We start from the raw sequence: 19,900 nt of genomic DNA, 5'->3' as shown, positions 1-19,900 counted from the left end.
TGTGTGTGTGAATGTGATGAGGGGGTGTTTGTGATGGTGGTTGTGTGTAGGAGTGCAAGTGTAAGGTGTATTGATGGATGTAGTATGGTGCAGTGCGTTGTCTCTGTGGTCTGGCAGTGGTGGATCTGTTGCAAAGGATCATGGTTTGTGTGTGTTGTGCCTTTTTATTGGTCCATTTGTGGGTGTGGCTGTATTTGAACTTTGTGTGGGTGTGTTATAAGGAGTGGTTGTGTTTTGGGCCTCTGTTTAGCTGTTTGTCAGTTGCAGGTCAGTGTATAGGATGTATTTGGGCTTGTTGGACATGTTTTGTGGTGTTGTGCGATTCAAATTGACTCTCCTTGTGTTGTTTTGCTTTGTCCTGTTTCAGTAGGAGTGTTTTTTGCGTCTGTACAGTGCGTACATCGGCCATGTTGTTGTAGAGTGCTGACCTTTGCTATGTCTTAGTACGACTCGTACATGCGCGATGTTGGGTGAGGGTGCTGGTGTTGCGGCCTGGGGTTCGCTCCGTACATACATGGGTGGGGGTTCGCTCTGTACATACGGGGGTGGGGGTACGCTCCATACATACACGGGTGGGGGTACGCTTCGTACATACACAGGTGGGGGTTCGCTCCGTACATACACGGGTGTGGGTTCGCTCCGTACATACACGGGTGGGGGTACGCTCCGTACATACACGGGTGGGGGTACGCTCCGTACATACACGGGTGGGGGTTCGCTCCGTACATACGGGGGTGGGGGTACGCTCCATACATACACGGGCAGGGGTACGCTCCATACATACACGGGTGGGGGTGCGCTTCGTACATACACAGGTGGGGATTCGCTCCGTACATACACGGGTGGGGGTACGCTCCGTACATACACTGGTGGGGTGGGGGGTTCAGCGCGTCCATCCGTGGGGGGGCTGGGTTCGGCGCGTACATACGGGGGCTGGGGGGATTCGGCGCGTACATACGGGGGCTGGGGGGGGCTGGGTTCGGCACATACATACGGGGCTGGGGGGGCTGGGTTCGGCGCGTACATACGGGGGCTGGGGGGGGGGGATCGGCGCATATGCGGGCACATGTCTCCATGGTTGCTATGGGAGTTCGGTCCGTACAGTGTTTTTTCCATACGGTTGTACATTCGGACGGCCGGTACGGATCGTACTTGCGCGGTCGGACTTAATTTTTCCGAATCGTATGTAAATTCGTCCGGGGACGTGTCGGACACATTTTCCGACCCGAGGACGTGTGGGGGAATTTTCCCAATGCGATTCGTATGGATTTTTTCCCATACGAATCGTACTTGGCAGTTTGTACGGCACTTGTACGATTTGTACGGAAAAAAATCCGGATACGATTCGTACAGGGTAAATTTTTAACGGATCCGAATCGGCACCTAACTGTTTAAAACTTTTCAAAAGTTTGCAAAGTTTTTGTTGTTCAATGCCTGTTTGCGGTTGCATTTAAAAGTATTTATGTCTTTGAAAATCAGTATCTCTGGAACCTTTCGGTCAAAATTGATGATCAAGGACTCTACAAATTCATACAAATATGGTCAATTTTATAAATTGTGGTCATTTGACTTTTTTATTCTGTTGTTTTCTTTGCTGTTAAATGCCTCACACTAAGTTCCTTTGCCAAGCGTTACTGCTCGCAGTCACAGCTACCCAGTGTTGAGCTAAGGTTAAGTAAACAATACTGACAGGACCCAAGATGGTGTCTGTCAGTCTACTCAATGATAAGGCCCCACAGCCATATCATATAGTACATCCAGATCCTCACATTATTCGTTACAGAATTACGAAGTCAGAATCCAACAACGGTACAATATTGGGAGTGCCTCAGTGAAGATGTTTTAGTTACCTTCTCTCAGTGATTCTGGCAGGACAATAGATTGTGCCCTTACTACGAGGTTTACTACCTTTCTTTGGAAACAAATACTAGTTGAAAGAGAAGAGGCATTTATATTTATAAAAAATTACCATATGTGTAATAATTAGTTGTTGTAATGAAATAATAACCACTTGTGGTGGAGAGGTTGGACTTCAAGTTAGATAATAGAAATAAAAGTTGTCACAAAGTGTAATGTTGTCTTTTGTTTTTCTTAGTCTTAAACAAAAGCGTATCACAGACTACCATGTTTATTATGTGCTTGTAAAGGCCGTACTGGCACCTTTAACATAGGAGGTATCTGGGGAAATTTCAATATTACTTAAAGTGTGTTGTTTGGCTAATTTGTTTACATCCAATGCACCGGGCAGATAGCTGTTCTAAAGAATAATTTTACAGATAAAGTTCTGGTAACAAGTCAAGTGACATAGCTGTATTCTTAAACTCTCGTACTTCTGTGCATTTAGTCAATACTAAGATATAGTTGAAGATGTATTTTATCCCACTGAGAGTGAAAAAATAAAATTCACTACACTTGTGAACTTTTCACTGGTACCCTAGAATACTTGATCTGTTACTGCCCCAGAGCTGTGATGTTTTTATCTGACATGTATCACTACATAGGTCTGGATCTTAAATCGTCATTTGTGCAATTTGCCTTGTGAGCTGTATTCCCACTGATTTTAAGGGCTGTGGATTTTTCGTTGGAGAGAAAAGGGTGGGTATTGTAGGATATCAAGATTACTAATAAACTGATTTTCAGAAAACAGCAGAGGTCAGTGATTCTCCAAGGACTTGTTGGCTTGCCTCATATTGCTTGAGGCGCAGGGTCAAAGTCTCTACCCCTGCTCCTGTGCCTGGCTCACTGGAAGTGGCCCAGATGCTTGCAACATGGATTTCAACGCATCTTCTGCCTGTGTGCACCAGAACTGGTGCATAGACCCAGTTGTGGAGGTAAAGTCGGCAGATTGGATCAGAACCAGCGCTCTGCTTCCAGAAATCGATGCATCAGAAAATGAATCACAGCCATTGCAGCTTGGTGAAATCGATGCTTCTCCTTGACTGCATGGCAAAATCCAGAACATTGTTTGACGCCTCTTGACTCCAGCACCAGTCTTCGGAACTGAAGCATCGCCTACACGGCAAGGAGAAGACTGACACATCTCGCTGTTTGCGACCAGGAACGGTACTTTGTTCCCTGCATGAGTCCTGTAGTCAGCCTGCGCTTCCATGAGGTCATCGCGAACTTAGACTTTGCCCCCGGTCCAGACACAAACCAAAATAACCTTTTAAGCGCTACTTGCTTCTAAGAGCTTTATTGCATTTATTCTTTTAAAATTCAATATCTCAACTTCCATACATTGGATTTTTGTTGCTTTGGTCATGTTTTGTCTATAATATAATAATCTATTTTTAGAAACTTGTGTGGAGTATTTTTGTGGTGTATTCATTGTGTTACTGTGCAGGTGTGTTACACAAATACTTTACACAATGCCTCTTTAGATAAGCCTGACTACTTTGTGCCAAGCTACCAGAGGGTGAGCACAGGTTTTCTTTAGTGTGTATCTAGCTTACCCTGACTAGGATTGTGGCTTCTGCATGGACAGGGAGCATACCTTTGCCAACCAGAAACCCAATTTCTAACAACAGGGGAAATTTACCCCTTAAACATCCCACAATATGTGTCACAAATGTTCTTATTGGACTCTTTTTATAGAGAAATAAGAGGGGGAAAAATAAGGAGTTTAATGGGAGAGTAAAGGGGATAAGGATATGAAGATTAAGAATACTGTGTTGTGCAGAAAGGGGAAATCTGAATGGGGAGAAGAAACGTTTAGTGATTAGGTTATACCTGTAGTTAAGTTACTAAAGGGCACTCTTCATAAGCAAAAGTTCCTCTAGGTTTTAGTGTGCTATTGGAAAGAGTACAGTACTAAGCTTGTAACCACTACCTCGTATGACCCACAATGAAATGGAGAGGTAGATTTGGTTAATCAGGTTTCTGAGCATTGTGTAATACTTGTGCAAACAACTGGAGTGCCATGGTTAGAGAGTTTGAGCAACAGAATTTAATTGTGACAAATTAATCCATGCATTGTGACAGGGATGAGCCTCATGATGTTGGAACAGAACTCTCCAGTGCATGATATACAGGTGTGTAGCCCTGCCCTGAGGACTCAACTGAATGTGAAACTGGATTCCTGACTTTTTGTTGGTCCAAGCTACCACATTAATCCAGCATATGCATCAAGGCCAAGATCTGTCAAAGGTAACGTAAGGGTTCAGAACCTGGTCTGTGACCTGAAGGGGTCAATCAAGCTTGCCTTCTTTGATTTCTACCAACCTTGTCCTGGGTTGCTGAAAGCAAGAGAAAGAGGTATTTTGACAGGTTATGAACCCTGAGCAGTCTATTTTGTGTTCTAGGAGGAGGTGCTACCTACTGGTCATGTTCGCTGTGCATATATTTCATATATGTGTTGGGTGGGCATGTACATATTACAATATATGTGTGGCTTATACCATATGGTAAGACTGTGAGCATTGTATGCTTGCTAGGTCCAGTGAGATCCATTTTGGATGTAGCCTGGTTTAGTATGCACAAGGAGGAGGATAGAAATGTGACGGTGTATTACTTGCATTTATTTGTTTAGAGGATGGACACTCAGGCAATGAGGGAGGACTGAGGTTGGGCTGCCACTAGATATTCTAAGGGGAACTGTTAGCAAGGGATTGCTGATTAGATTTTCCTTAGCACTGCCATTTATAATATTTGGTAGGAGAGAATGGAGAGTCAGCAGATTCTGTTGTCCAAGGTTGGGACAGTTCTAGCCTGGGGCTGCCCAGCATTCTGTCCCTGATTACTACATCAGGATGACTGATGACAACATGTCTTCACACTTCATTGTGCCTTTTGTTTTGGATACTACTGCTTAGAGCCAGCATCATCACTACCTTATGTGAGAGACATCACCTTGTGCCAAGACTGAGTATACACTACAGCTAGAAAATTACATTGGAAAGAGAACAACCCTAAACCGGTTCATGAAGTTTAGAAAATGGATCCACTTCACCTGTCTGGAATGAGTATAAAAATGGGAATCACACTATCTCACTTTATTCTAGACTCAAATTGCTTTATTGGCCAAGGAAGAGATAGCTCCACAGAGTACATGAAGTTCTGCCCTGAGACCAGGGCTAGTGTTTGAGTAACGGCTAGTCTTCCGATGTACTGAAGAGGATCACAGTCATCGCTAGAGCCGAGAGCCTAGCCACCATGCCTGGAGGCTAAAGCTGCAAGACACAGCAATGGACAACCAGATGAGCCACTCTGTGGCCTGCGTGAGACCAGTGAAGAGTGAGGCTGACATTTGTGAGCCTGCTCCAATGCAGAGGACGCCATGGCACAAAGAACAAACACGTCAACTGGATCTGCTACAGCCGTGTTGTGTGCGAACAGGTAACATGCGTCTAAAAGAAGGACACTGATAGTGCCTGTGTTCTGAACAGTGACGTCCTGCCTCCCTTAGAGGCATATCAATACTATGTTAATTATTTTCAGCTCAAAAGCACAAGAATTGACCTACGGGTTGGGACCGTACATTGAACTTGCACCTGTCTTATTACTGCTTTTATCCTTTCATCTCCTGAGATTTTCCAGACCTGGTGGATACAACTATAGATGGTGGGGCATACACCGATTACCAGTAGCTTGTAAAATTGAACCCTGTATATACCCCTTTAAAGTGTGCAGCATTTCAATTTGCTGTGACATTAAAGTATTTATCTTTCTCAAAGACAAGCATAGGGCTGGGCAATGCATTATTGTGGCTGTTGATACATTGCTGAATCCCTCCCCGAGAAGCCTTCGACTGCTCACCCTTGCTCCCTGAAAGTAAAGTGTGGAAGGAGTGTACTTTGCCCAGTTTTCAAAGCAATAGTAGAATGCCAGAGGCACATAATCCCACCCCCCACGGTTGTGGCATCGTAGTCCATTCTGGCCTGTGGTACCCAAATGGGATATGACAGATGAGAAATAGGATAAAGATTTCTTGATTTAAGGTAGTTGATTGAGTAAAATTGAAGGTCAGAGGGTTGTTCCAGAGAGGAAATTGCCGGTTTAGTAATCTTTTGAGCGTCACAAACAGGGATGTGCCTCAATAGACCACCAAAGGCCACGGTGAAACGAAAGTGATGAATACAATGAAATCAAATAAAATCTGGACAAAGGACAGGATTTAGAGCTTCACAAGGTAGTCAATTCAAACCTACTGGAGGTGGAAGAAGTAAGGTAGCAGGAACAACAACTACAGTAGCCGGAGTTGGTGCTAGAACAGTATATAAGGCAGTCCTGGTATTCATAAAGAATAAAGAAAAGTGCGCTGGGATTCATAAAGAATAAAGAAAAGTGACCTGGGATTCATAAAGAACAAATAAAAGTGATCTGGAGCAGGAAGGAAATAAACTGGGCGGTTCTAAGTAGGATTCCTATATTGCTACCAGAATAGGAGCGAGAGAGAAATGTACACAAAGCTAAAACCTTTGAAAAGTATTACTTTTGAATATATTTACTATCTTTTATTATCATTTTATTTTAAGGGTAAGGGCGTGCTGTTTGAATGTGTCTGTGCCCTTTTCATGATTTCCTTTCTTCTCTATTACGTCTTTTACGTCTTTTGTCATTCTTTTGAAGTGTGGACGAGCATTGCAAAAGATTGAGACAGCAAAAACAGATTTACAGTTGCCATTTGGTCACCCAGCAGTCCACATAGAACATAACAACCTTTAGTTTTCAGTTGGAGAAAACACACTTACTGCACGGTTTCAATAAACGCCTGAAGTCAACATGTAACACAACACTAGACCCCTAAAAGTGGCATTATATCATGGGCATTACAAATGTATGGGTTGAGAGTTCTTTAATTTGCTTCTGTCTTTCTGCTTCTTTAATCCTTTAAGGAAAGCATAGAATTGAGTAGACATATGTGGCGAACATGCGGATGTTAATTGAAAGTAAAACAATCTGAACCTGTAAATACACTGAAATAAAAGCAGTCCAATATACCTTTCCAGGGCTGTCGTATTTACAAACAGATGACTCCGTGGAGCAGTTTCCGAAGTTTTCTTGGCACGGATCAACAGGTAAACAAACAATGCCATCTCCCTTGTACCCCTGCCGGCAGGAACACTTATGTCGATTGGGTCCAAGGTAAGTGCACTCCCCTGCTTTAGGATCACACACATTATTTTGGCAAGGATTGATAGCTGTGGGAAACAAATAGAAACAGAAGTCTTGTAAAATCATGTTTAGCATTACCCTCCAAAGCAGGATGAATGGATTTGAAAAGGATTCATGTAAACAAGGCATTTCTAAGACTATGAGACTGGCACTGTTCTTACAGCTGGATGCAAGTTACTAGCATTGCTGGGAGAAGAAGGTGAGCATGTTTATGAGCTGGTGGAAAGTAGGCATGCATTGAGTACAGCATGATCTAGAAGAGGTATTGTTAGAAATGGGATTTCTGGTTGGCTAGGGCATGCGTCTAAGCCAGGCAGAAACCACCACTCTAGTCAGGGTAAGGGAGTTACACACTGAAGATGACCCCTGCTCACACCCTTGGTAGCTTGACATGAGCAGTCAAGCTTATCCCAGAGACAATGTGTAAAGCGTTTGTGCAACACACTCACACAGCAGCGACACACTAGGCACACCAAAAAAGAAACTCCACACAAGGTTATATAACAAATAGCCTTTGTATTATCTATAAAACACATTAGAACATAATCACATATATACACTGTGCCAAAAGGCACTTGTCATGACTTTACAGGGATTGCTTAAATCATTAGGCCAATCGGGCCACTGTCATAACAATACATCAGGCTGACCAGTAACTACTGGTCATATTACATTAAGTGTAACACCTCATGTGAAACATCATTAGTAATGCACCATAGTAAACACTTATCCGAGTGCACCCATCAATAAAATCACCATAGTGATGCGTAGGGTACAAACCTTGGCCATGTAACCCCAAAGCCTAGTCACATCAGGGCATAACATAAATCATAATTCCCTGGGCAATCAGGCCATTGTCATCACAGCACACATAGGGCACTAAAGTGAACACCTTATGCACATGTTATCAGGACCACACAATCATGATACTGTACATGTGGTGCAAAAACCCTGGCAATGTATCACCATGTACATAATAACATCAGGGCACGAATGTGAGGCCATTAGCGTGAGGCATATCCCATAGGAATTACCAGTATACACATTATAAGGGGCCCAGACACCGGCGCTCCTATTAGGCACTCTGAGGTAATTTAGAAATGAGCCTCATCATCGGCGCAGCGGTAGCCCAAAGCCCAAGCAGGCCTTGCTACCCCTGCCCTCCTTTTACAGGGAGTGCGATGTCCTGCATATGCAGCGGGGGCCTCCATCGAGGACTCCCCCCGTTCTGTTAATCATCTACCGTGCCCCCCAGGTAGGTGTCATAGCTAGGGGGGGGAAGGGCAGACCACATCCCACGGCGGGGCAACCCCTCGGGATACCACACAGGTAGCCAGAACAACTTCACCGGTCCAGGACAGCTGCCCCCTGCCACGCGGGACAGCTGCTGCCACACACAAATGGAGCGGGCGGCCTCAGCTCCTCCTTTCACTGCCGCCGGAGTGAACAGGTAGATCGCAGGTGTCCTTACTCAAGCAGGCCCAATCTGCTCCAGAGAGTCCTCTGGGGCACTCGTGGTCACTGGATCCGGCTCCCAGAGTGGCGACCGCTTCTCCGGAGACTCCACAGCTGCCGCAAACTCCGGGAGGAGCCCTTGTGTTCCCCAAAATGGGTGTGGCTATCGTCTGATGCGGCCTGTCGCCAGACAACCTCTCTCCAACCTGGGGGTACGTTGGGAGATGCCGATGTGGCTCTGTCCCTGCGGGCTTCTCGCCCCGAGCGGGCACACACGCTGTAGGTTAGGGAGTGGCAGCACTTCTACATTACAGCTCCTCCCTCTGGTAGCAACTTCCAGCTCCCGCTCCGCGCTTCAGCGGTACAAACAAGGCACGAGCAGCGCTGTATGCGCTAGCTCCAAGACTTCCTGCCTCAGCTCTCCTCATGCGCTTCCCGGTATGAGCAGCCCACTCCTTGCACACTTCTCAGTGCTCACCACACGCTGTAATGGACTGGAAAGTGCAAAGTCCCAAGTGCTCACCACAAACTGAGTTAAACCACCAAGGGCAAGCCACACAGTCATGGGAGACCACAGGGGCACACCAGCAAAGTGTCCCCAGGGAGGCCAGCACAATGATTCCTTTAGACAGAGTGGTAGTCCCTCACCTAGCCAAAAAGGCAGAAGCACAACACTTTCTGCAGTCCAGCTCCATGGCGGTTCCTCCTGGTCTCTCGTAGTGTCTTCTGTTCCAAAGTTCACCAGACATGGGGTCACAGCCCCAGTACTTATAGTACCAAAAGTCTTTGTTCTTCCCCCTGGCACAGGGCTCTGAGCCCAGTCCACACCAGTTCTGGGGAGGTACTTTAAAATACCTTTTTCAAGTGCACAACCACCTCCTTTGTTAGTGTAAGCTCGGGGCCCAGACAAACCACAGGGGGGCGGAGCCATCATTTTGGAAGGCAGGCCCAGCCCTATTCAGGTGAGGGTGCTATTCCTCCCACCACTCCAAATGCAGACCAGGCCTATTCAGCCTAGCGCTGACTCATCCAGACTCTCTGGATCCACTGCACCTCCCCAGCACCTGTCACTCCAAGGCCAGACAGTCAATACACCACAGGCAGGCACAAAGCACATAGCACACAGAAATGCCAATTTCTAAAATAGTAATAATAAATCCGCTTTCACCAATACACAGCATTTATCACCACTATTCCAAACATACTAAACTTGATCTCTTATGTCAGGAGTTACTACTGAAACATATATCAGGGAATCCCCAATGCATCCCTATGAGAGGGCAGCCTCACAGCAGTGAGAAATCAAATAGGCTGTTTGTCACTACCAGGACATGCCACACAGTTACGGCACATGTCCTACCTTTGAACTGCACTGCACCCTGCCCATAGGGCTGGTATGGACCTACCTCATGGGTGACTGATATGTAGTAAAAGGGGAGTCACAGATGTGGCAACCACTTTGTGTGCCACGTCACAGCGGCAGTAACTGCTCGTGCAGGCCCTGCAGTGGCAGAGGCCTGAGACAGGTTTGAAAGACTACTTTGGTTGGGTGGCGCAACAGCGCTGCAAGCTCACCAGTAGCATTTAATTTACTGGCTCTGGGTATATGAGATACCACGGTGCAAGGGACTGATAGGTAAATTAAATATTCCAAACAGGTGCAGACCAATCTTACCAAGTTTACCATAGAGAGCACATGCACTTTAGCACTGATCAGCAGTGATAAAGTGCCCTGAGTCCTAAAACCACCAACAGCAAGTCAGAAAAACTACAGGAATAAGGGAAAAAGTTCTGGGATGACCCTGCAAAAAAGGCCAAGTCCAAGAGGTGTTCTTGGCGTGCAGTTGAGAACCAGCTCTGGACTGCACTCATGTACAATACTTCAACTTCGATGCATAGTGCTGGGGCTGGTACTCTTAGCTGAAGGGGGATGGTTGAGAGGAGACTGCAGCCGCTATCGGATTACATGGGCTGGATTCTCTGGCTCAGTTTTCTGGTCTGGTTTATCCAGAAGGGAGGCTGAAGATCATCCCAGGCCCTTTGCTCCATGAAAAAGGTACACTTGGTCCATGCAATAAGTAATGAGAGATGTCTACTTTTTATTATTTGTTAGCATCTCTGCTCAATCTTTGTTGAGGAACAGGTAGCCGGAGCTGACCACTGCATGCATTGCCTAGAATATAGAGTGCAAGATTTCACTTTTGGAGTCATGGTTACTTTGAACTTTAAGGCATAGCTGGTTGTTGCGTCTTGTCCATACATTCGACTATTAAGTCTATGGTCGTTGGGGTGGGAGCGGTTTATGCTGAACGAAGAAAGTAGGGGTGACAGGGAAGGAGAGAACACTACATATATATGAAATAATGATATTTTCCCTCGTCGATCAAGAGAATGTGCGTTGTATTGTTTTAATTGTACAGTTATTGAATTTTCTCTCAAATGTCATAAAAATACTTTTCAGTGCCGGCATCTACTGCTGGTAATTGTCGGGCAATTATAAAAATGTAAATCAATCCTGGTTGCGATTAGATCAGGTAATCCCGTGGACACAAACACATTGTTTAGGCGGTGACCCACTGAGTTAACTAGTTTTTTGGGCTGACATCCAAATACAGGTGCAACATTTATTAGTAAATACGCTCCTTCTGAGAAGAGAGTTTTGGTTTTGTCACACAGCTTACGTTCACATGATCTTCCGTCCCCCTTGTAGTTGGGCAGGCACTTGCACCCAGTTACTCCTGAGCTGTATTTTGTGCATCTGGCATTTTCTGGGCACTGCAGAGATCGACAAGCAGGTTCCGCTAGAACAGAAAAAGTGTGTGCATAAGAAAGAGTTAGAAGGGAGGTATACACTGAAGAGCAACTGCAAAGAACCCCTTAAATCTTCACCAGGACACCACAAGAGTAGTACATTGGTAGGCAGGAGCTGAATTACAGAAATGCTGTCTTCTCACATTGGTTAAGCCCTGTTACACACAGACTCCAGAGTTTTGGCCATTGGATAGGTCATCCGAAGCAGTGACGCATACACGGCTGAGGGCTTTATGGTGTTATTTATGATCATTTATGCGTTTTTATATAGTGCGTACTTTACCCAGAGGTGTCAGAGTGCCTTTCAATAGGGCAAAGTACATTACATAATATACATTATGTTTTATTGTTTATTTATCTGCCTATTATTCCGATGCCCTGAATGACCACTACATTGATGTGCAACCATTGATCCTACATACCCTATAATGTGAAGTGCTCTGATACCCTCTAGGGTCTTGTTCGCGCTATGCAAAACTTTAGAAATAAAATAAATACAAATAAACATAAGGAATTCAGAGCAACATGGTAGTAGGTGACACTGCTTATATTTACTTCAGTTACTCGTGGTGAGAGATACAGATTGACAAGTTACATGTTCACCCAAGATTAAATATTAAAAAACGGTGGAGCGATTATGGTTGTACAACTGCATATTGCGTATTTTCAAAATTGAGACAGAGGGTCGTAGTAGCTCTTGCGAGTGTCATGTAACAACCTGATAGGGGATCTGTGCTGCACATGAAGTTCCAGAGAAAGGCATTCGAGTGTAGAGAAAGAGCTATTGTGAAGTTCTCTGAATTGAAGAGAGTTTCTGAAGATAACAGCGATGCCTCCCCGACTTTACCCACCCTCTCATTCCTGATAATGGAATAGTCAGGGAGGAGCAGAACGTCGAGACTAGTGTGAGAGGTGTCATTCTTCTAAAGTCCTTTCAAATACCACTTTCATACATGTAGCCTCTGCCTCTCCCTCTCTTATGCCTCCTAAGGATAAGTGGAGTTGTTCAGAGGAGGTTGGAGACTGGGGCTAAGAAAAATGAGCAGATGAAGCCCCCTCCCTCCTGCGTGCAGATATGTTTGTGTTAGCTATAGAAGACAGAGAATAAAGCTATCAGAGTGCTCTGGTGGCTCACAGCTGTAGTGTCCTGGGAATGGACACTAGGACCCTGAACTGGGCGAAGGGCAGGGAGGTCACCGGACACCACATCCGGTCAAGGGTGTGGGGAGGGGACAGAAGGCAGGAAGCGGAGGAGCAGGGCAGACGTGGGCACACGGAGAGAAGAAGAATAAAGTTTGCATACACCCTACCGTATACTGTGTCTTTCTTGCGGCGCTGCGACACGACATCTGGCGATCAAAGGAGGGATCTTGAAGAATATTGTCGCTGCGACTGTCGGAGCTAAATCGGAGCCAGGAGCCCACCCTGGTCCGGAGCGCCAAGAAGAAGAGGAAAGGACGAACAAACGTCGGTGCGGGAGCCCACCGCGGTAGTGGTAACAAGGTAAGAGGGAAAGCTGGAAAGCTGGAAAGCTGGAAAGCTGGAAAGCTGGAAAGCTGGAAAGCTGGAAAGCTGGAAAGCTGGAAAGCTGGAAAGCTGGAAAGCTGGAAAGCTGGAAAGCTGGAAAGCTGGAAAGCTGGAAAGCTGGAAAGCTGGAAAGCTGGAAAGCTGGAAAGCTGGAAAGCTGGAAAGCTGGAAAGGAGCATCACGCGAGGCTGGCTAGCGGTGAACTGGGGAGATAAGGATCTCACGCGCCTGAGTTTAACGAACTCTTGCGAGATCACAGCGGCCATTTTGAAGTCAGGCGAGAGGACCAATAAGAAGCCAGGAATACACGGTGGCCATTTTGAAAGGCCAGGCAAGTGCAAAACAAGCACAAAACAACGCGAGAGTATGGCGGCCACTTTGAGGTCAGGCAAAAAGGACCAATAGGCAGCCAGGAACACACGGCGGCCATTTTGAAAGGCCAGGGAAGAGAAAAAAAAGGAAAAAAGACAGAATTGAAGGGAAATAACAACAAAACAACGACAAATACTGGAAATAGAGAAGCAAAGGGCAAATAAAAGAAGGAAAAGGGTGACAAAGAAATAAACAAGGAAGCAAAAAGGAAAAAGAAAGAAGATGAGCGACGACGACAAAAAGAGCACACAAGCTGTCTTCCACAGGCCACTACCATTCAACACATCAGAACCTCAAGCGGGCATCAGATGGGAGAAATGGATAAGGAAATTTGAATGCTACATGCGGGCAACGGACGTCATGGAGGGCAAGAAACTGGATCTGCTTGTGAATCTTGGGGGAGACGACATAGAGGATTTGCTCCTGACGTTTCCCAGCGACAAAACAACAGACTACAAAGGCGCACTAGCATGCCTCACGGAGAAATTTGACCCCCAACGCAACATTGATTTCGAGAGATACACATTCAACACGGCGTGCCAAAGGCCAGAGGAGAGTATGGATGACTTTGCGACATGGCTGCGGAAACTGGTCACACACTGCGAATTTGAAAAGTTTGACAACGACCAAGCGATACGTCTGCGTCTCATTGAAGGATGTCAGTCGGTGGAGTTCCGAGCACGCATTCTGAAGGAACCTACGACACTTGAAAAAATATTGATGATGGCCCGCACAGAAGCACGGGCCACGGAGCACGCCAAGCAAATCCAAATGGGCCAAGAAAAAGGAACGGCACTGGCACATCATGTCACTGGAAACTTCAGGAAAAAGGAACACCGAGAGCGACCACCTCCCAGGAAGACCAACAACACATGCTACAGGTGCGGTCTTGAGTTTCCCCATGTCGGCACCTGCCCAGCAATGGGCCAGAAGTGCAGAAAATGCAACAGAGACAATAATTTCTCAAGTACGTGCATGAGCAGACAGTTCAGAAGTGAGAGGGGACGTGCAGCCGGAACAAGGATGACCAGCACTAGATATGCCAGACACATAGAGACGGCGGAGAGAAGCTCGTCCGACGAGTCGGACGGCACTACAGCACCTGAGAGAGAAGCTCGGCTCTATCTAATGTCCGATGTTCCCAAAGAAGAAAGACGGCAAGAACACATCCAGCTGGTAAAGAAGCAGACAATAAAGAAGACTGTCACTGTGGACATCGAGGTCGGGAACCACCTAGCGAAGTTTGTGCTTGACAGTGGAGCGACATGCAACATCATGTGCATGTCTGAATACATGAAAATGAGAGTCAAGCCAACATTACGACCATCGACAGTAGATGTGTTCACCTGGGGTTCAATGAAACCGGTGGAAAACATGGGAAAATTCACAGAGACTTTAACATACAAGGATAGGGCATACAAAGAAGACATACACATACTGAAAGGTGACATCCCAGCACCTTGCCTGTTGAGCAATGTAACGGCACAGGTCATGGGGCTACTTGCCATGACTTATCACATGTCAGAAAAAGAGACAATATTGCAAGAATACCCGAAAATACTAGAAGGTTTGGGAAAAATGAAAGGGAAGCAGATAACGCTGCACATCAATGAAGCAGTCCGACCGGTGGCCCAGCACCACAGGAGGGTCCCGATACATCTACAACCACAAGTAGAAGAAGAACTAAAAAAACTTACTGGCGCAAGACATAATTGAACCGGCGGAAGGACCAACACCGTGGGTATCACCAATAGTGGCAGTTCCGAAGAAGAACACCTCCAAAATACGGATCTGTGTGGACATGAGAATACCTAACACAGCCATCTCGAGAGAACGCCATCCGGGACCGCATTTGAATGACATGATCAGCCGACTAACAGGGGCGTGCAGGTTCTCGAAGCTAGATTTGTGTAAAGGGTATCATCAACTAGAACTAGACCCACAATCAAGATATATAACAACTTTCTCCACGCACCTAGGCCTATTCAGGTGCAAAAGATTAAGTTTTGGAATATCATCGGCTGCTGAGATATTCCAGGAGATGATACGGCAAGTAATACGACCAGTACAAAATAGTTTCAACTATAGTGATGACATTCTAGTATTTGGGAAGTCTGATGAGGAGCACAACAGCGCTCTACGTCAAGTATGCAAGCAGCTGGAACAAGCAGGGTTGACACTAAATGGAGAAAAATGTGAACTAGAAAGAAAAGAACTGGTATTTTTCGGACACATATTTTCAAAAAAAGGGATGAGGCCAGATCCCAGCAAAGTGTAGACGCTGAAGAACACGAAACCACCAAAAGATGCAGCGGAAATAAGGTCATTTTTAGGACTGGCCAGCTACTGCGCCAGATATATACAAGACTTTGCAACGGTGAGCACCCCGCTGAGAGAACTGACCAAACAGGGCCAAAAGTTCATCTGGTCTCAGCAATGCAACGAGGCGTTCGAGGAGATCAGGAAGGCAGTGATGACAGTGGAACATCTAGCATATTTCAACCCTCTGCTCTGCACTGAACTGACGGTGGATGCAAGCCCAGTAGGACTAGGGGCGATACTAGCGCAACACCAACCAGGGAGGGACTCACCAAGGAGAACTGTTGCCTACACCAGCAAAAGGCTTACGGACATTGAAAGGGCGTATTCGCAGCCAGAAAAAGAAAGCTTAGCGGTGGTATGGGCGTGTGAGCATTATCACATGTTCATATATGGGAAACAATTCACGATCATCACGGATCACCAAGCACTGGTAACAATATATGGCAACCCGTCAGCAAAGATGCCGCCGCGAATCGAGCGTTGGGGAATCCGGTTAATGGACTATGATTCCACGATTGTCCACAAACCGGGGAAAGAGCACAATCCAGTCGACTACATGTCGAGACACCCATTACCGAATGGAGAAGAGAAAGCGTCAGTAGCAGAGGAATGCCTCAACTTCGTGCTAAAACAAAGCGCTCCAGCACCCATAACACTAGCGGAGATAGGAAAGGAGACTGAGGAAGATGCCACGCTACAAATGGCCAAAGAGACAATGAGACAACAACGGTGGAGACATGTGAACAACAACTCCACGTGGAGAAGGGGAGTGAACAAAGAAGAGATGCTTGCATTGCAGAAAATAAGTGAAGAACTGTCGGAAGCAAGTCAGGGCATAATAATGCGAGGCACCAGGATAGTGATACCGTATTCACTACGGCGCCAAGTAGTCAACATTGCACATGAATCGCACAGAGGCATCATTGCAACAAAGAAACTGCTGAGAGAGAAAGTATGGTTCCCTGGGCTAGACAATCTAGTGGAAGACACCATCGCGACCTGTCACCTCTGTCAAGTGACAGGACAGCCAGCAAGGCGAGAACCACTGCACATGTCAGAACTGCCAAGAGCGGTATGGACAACATTAGCAGCTGATTTCTTTGGACCGCTGGATACAGGAAATTATCTACTGGTGGTCATTGACGAGTACTCCAGGTTCCCCATCGTGAGGCCAGTCTCGTCAACGTCAGCAACAGCAACTTTACCGATCTTGGATGACATCTTTGCAGCATGGGGCTCCCCAGAAAGTTTGAAAACAGACAACAGTCCCCCATTCTCAGGGGATGAATTCAGAAGATTCATGACATACCTCGGAATACAACATAAGAAAATAACGCCGCTGTGGCCCCAGGCAAATGGCATGGTCGAAAGGTTCATGGGGAACATTAAGAAGGCGGTTCAGAGAGCGAAACTGTCACAGATCTCGCTAGGCCAAGCACTCTGCCAAGTGCTACGCGACTACAGGAACACACCACATGGCTCCACAGGAAAATGCCAAGCGGAGCTAGTATTGGGGAGGACAAGCAGGACAAGACTCCCGCAAGTAGAGACAACAACAACATCAGGGCATGAGAGCATAGCAGACAGAGACAAGGAGGCAAAAGAAAAAATGAAAGAGTATGCGGACAGCAGACGAAATGCCACCACGTCACATCTACAAGAGGGAGACGCCGTGATAGTGTGACAGCGACAGCACCGGAAGTCTGACAGCACGTTTTCACATGATCCGCTGACAATCACCAAAGTGAAGGGAACCATGATCACGGCAGAGTCAGGACGCCAAAGGATCACGCGAAACAGCTCACACTTCAAAAGACTTAAAGAGGAGGTGAAAGAAGAGCAAACACCAAGCACAGAAGGAACGGCAGAGCGGGAACGACATGACACAGAAAGAGAAGGTGACTGGGAGACAGCAGGGGGCCAGGACATGGGGCAACGGCCAAGAAGAACAACAAATAGACCGAAAAGACTAATAGAAGAAATGTGATACACCGATTCGATGTATCTATCTATGTTCTATCTATGTTATCCAACTATCATTCACCTAACTTGCGCATCTCTGATTTTGTGACAAAGGGGGGAGATGTAGTGTCCTGGGAACGGACACTAGGACCCTGAACTGGGCGAAGGGCAGGGAGGTCACCGGACACCACATCCGGTCAAGGGTGTGGGGAGGGGACAGAAGGCAGGAAGCGGAGGAGCAGGGCAGACGTGGGCACACGGAGAGAAGAAGAATAAAGTTTGCATACACCCTACCGTATACTGTGTCTTTCTTGCGGCGCTGCGACACGACAACAGCCACAGAGTATGAAAGATGGAGGGGGAAGCGTATATTTCTTCTGCCAATTTGCCAATCAAATAAAGCAATTTGGCAGAGCCAATGGTCAGAAGAGGTAGCGATGGTTTCACTGTTCCTTCTTTCACAGAGCATGTCTGTCATAGTCAGTCATGTGCACCCCCTGCACCAACATACATCACTAAACAGCAGGAGCTGTGTAAAGGGTATATGAAAGCTTGCAAGAGCCACAAGGGTTTTAAACCTCGCCTCACAGTAGTGGTCTGTTTCTCATTAAATGCCCTTCCATGTGGTTTAGGCTTATACCTCAGGAAGAGGCTCTTCAGTTACCGGTATGGCCCCGGGCAGTGAGGGATAATCATATAGTAATGATTTTGTTCCCATCATCAGGCCAAACAATGGCTCTAATGAAGATGCTGAACCTTGACCCATTCAACTCTGACATCTCGATGTGTGAATACATTTACATTTCATTATTATGAAAATCTATTGAAAAAGGTTCCATCACAAATAACTGATCACACCACTGAACATAGCTTTCTAGACTGCTGCCAACCCAGCATCAGTTAATTAACCTCCAGCTCTTGGAAGATGTTTATATTCTTAATGAAGGTAAGTTTACTTATTAGCAGATCTTGACCTCTCAGCTACTTTTGATAACATTGGTATGCGACACTTCTGACTTCTATGTTCTCTCATCAGAAAACAGCAGGACATTGACTTCTTCTGCTCCATCTTGCATTGGATACTATCTCCCACACTTTTCATCTTTATTTGAAATTACTTGGATACATGTTATGATATAATAGCAAGGACATTCGTTAATTTACTCATTACTCCAATCTTTGTATGTGTGGAGGTCTAACCTGCTCACCCTGTGTTTGCTAAACTCCCTCCTAGGTGCTCACCGTAATCAAATGCATAGGATACTTCCCGAAATAGAAGATGGCAACAACTAAATTCCTCGATTCTAGTGACTCACCTGTCCATCGCTGGTTAATGCAGTTCATCTCACCAATCTTTATTGGTTTATTTCACTTGAAAATTTACTTTTGAGTCTCACATCTCCTTGAAAACACACTTAGTAAAGTTATCCAAGATTCCTTGCTACCAACACACCTGCCCTTTGGGATCGAATATCTCACAGCCTCTGAGAATATCTGGTCAGTGCTCCAGATCGAGTGCTCTCCCTCATCGATGGAGTGAGTGGTCTACCTTTGGTCTTCAAATAGCTTTGACATCGAATGCTCGTTCAGTAATTGGATAAATAAATCTGGCCATCTACTCCTACACTTGTTTAATTCTATTGGCAAACCTCGATTCTCTTCCCAAAATGCCCATCTTGCTCTGCCACTCCTTTTCTTCTGAAAGAGACGGCACTAACAACTCAACTCCTTGCCACATCTAAAAATAATGAAGCAATGTTATAAATGTAACACTTGTACTATGACGTCTTGTGATGGCTACATCTTATGATGCCATCGGTGGTCAAAGGCCATATAATGTTACATCATCTACAGAAGTAGTCCGGGGTCAGAGTGAGGTTCTTTCAGTTATCCTATTGATTTTGGTGAACTGATGCTTCAATACAAATGTACTTTTTAACACAGAAAGTAACAATATATCTATGTGAACTCTGGCGCTGTGGACAAAATATGAATCCTTAAGGACCTAATTTCACCCAGCAAGTAAAAGTTCCATTGACAAGGGCTGCTTATGTAATACAAATGTACATACTACTAAAAGAAACACTTTTTAAGTCTATAGGAAACCTATTGCCTTTACCATTTTGTTTGTCTTAGAAACTCACTACAAATGTGCATGGATCAGTGGCGGCAATCTTTAGTGGGATTTTGTTAAGTAGTACAAAATGCAATCAAACATAGTATCCATATGTATCTAGGGAGGCCATTTTTTAAAGCATCTTATAATATTTTAACAAACCCCTTTCAAAGATGGCTGCTGTGGATGCACATGCATCTGCAACAGCAATCTTTGAATGGG

At 45.7% G+C, this 19,900-nt stretch overlaps 1 protein-coding gene across 1 annotated transcript in view; it reads right to left on the bottom strand.

Annotated features, from left to right (window-relative positions):
• The window catches only part of LOC146855445 (stabilin-2-like), a 1,201,024-nt gene that overhangs the window by 1,038,944 nt on the left and 142,180 nt on the right, over window positions 1-19,900 (bottom strand). The window contains 2 exon segments of the mRNA XM_085653243.1: window positions 6,940-7,139; window positions 11,250-11,369. Of these exon segments, the coding sequence (XP_085509369.1) occupies window positions 6,940-7,139; window positions 11,250-11,369 (320 nt within the window).

Source organism: Triturus cristatus, chromosome 4_1, assembly GCF_964204655.1.
Source record: "Triturus cristatus chromosome 4_1, aTriCri1.1, whole genome shotgun sequence".
Classification (NCBI taxonomy): Eukaryota; Metazoa; Chordata; class Amphibia; order Caudata; family Salamandridae; genus Triturus; species Triturus cristatus.
This window is presented reverse-complemented; position numbering and strand designations above follow the sequence as displayed.